Below are 567 nucleotides of genomic sequence, written 5' to 3' on the forward strand. Positions count from 1 at the left end.
CCCGCTCATATGGTATTAATTTTATTTGTGCAGGTCTTAAAAAGGAGGTTGATACATTTGAGCTTAAAAATCCTGCAGAAACCCTGTTCTTCTGTATTGTTCTGTTTCAAGACAAGTAATGAACTGTCATAATCATTTTAAGCACATATACTGAGATAATTGATCATCATCTGCTTGGTGTGCGTTTCAGGTAGAGGAGGAGCCTGAATATGAGGAGCCGCCATTACTGCCGCCCCGCTCAACTGACCCGATAGAAGAGGAAGAGGAGGAGGAGCAAACTTATGCTGAATGTGAACCTGCCCCTGTACCCCAGGAAGAAGATTATGAGGATATTGGCTCATATGCTACTGCAGGTTTGACACACACATTGATATTTACTACATGTGTTCACTGTGGGAATCAAAGCCATATTTAAAAAAAAATAGATGGTTCTAATTATAACAGCTATAAATGTTTGTGATTGCCAACAGCTGTTATTCTTAATTTTTTGGCTTCTTCTACAGCTGCTGATAATGACTATGAAGAACTAAGTGAAGCAGGACGTACAGCCACAGCCATTTATGACTA

The 567-nt window shown here is 39.7% G+C and overlaps 1 protein-coding gene across 1 annotated transcript in view; it reads left to right on the forward strand.

Moving 5' to 3' along the window:
- The window catches only part of LOC107578085 (hematopoietic lineage cell-specific protein-like), a gene marked incomplete at its 3' end in the record, with an annotated part of 8,783 nt that extends 8,221 nt beyond the window's left edge, over positions 1-562 (forward strand). Inside the window, exons 9-10 of the mRNA XM_016264076.1 lie at positions 191-353; positions 504-562. Of these exons, the coding sequence (XP_016119562.1) occupies positions 191-353; positions 504-562 (222 nt within the window). The remainder of the gene's footprint in view (positions 1-190; positions 354-503) is intronic.
- Positions 563-567: the final 5 nt, after the last annotated feature.

Source organism: Sinocyclocheilus grahami, unplaced genomic scaffold (assembly GCF_001515645.1).
Source record: "Sinocyclocheilus grahami isolate Dianchi unplaced genomic scaffold, SAMN03320097.WGS_v1.1 scaffold8763.1, whole genome shotgun sequence".
Lineage (NCBI taxonomy): Eukaryota > Metazoa > Chordata > Actinopteri > Cypriniformes > Cyprinidae > Sinocyclocheilus > Sinocyclocheilus grahami.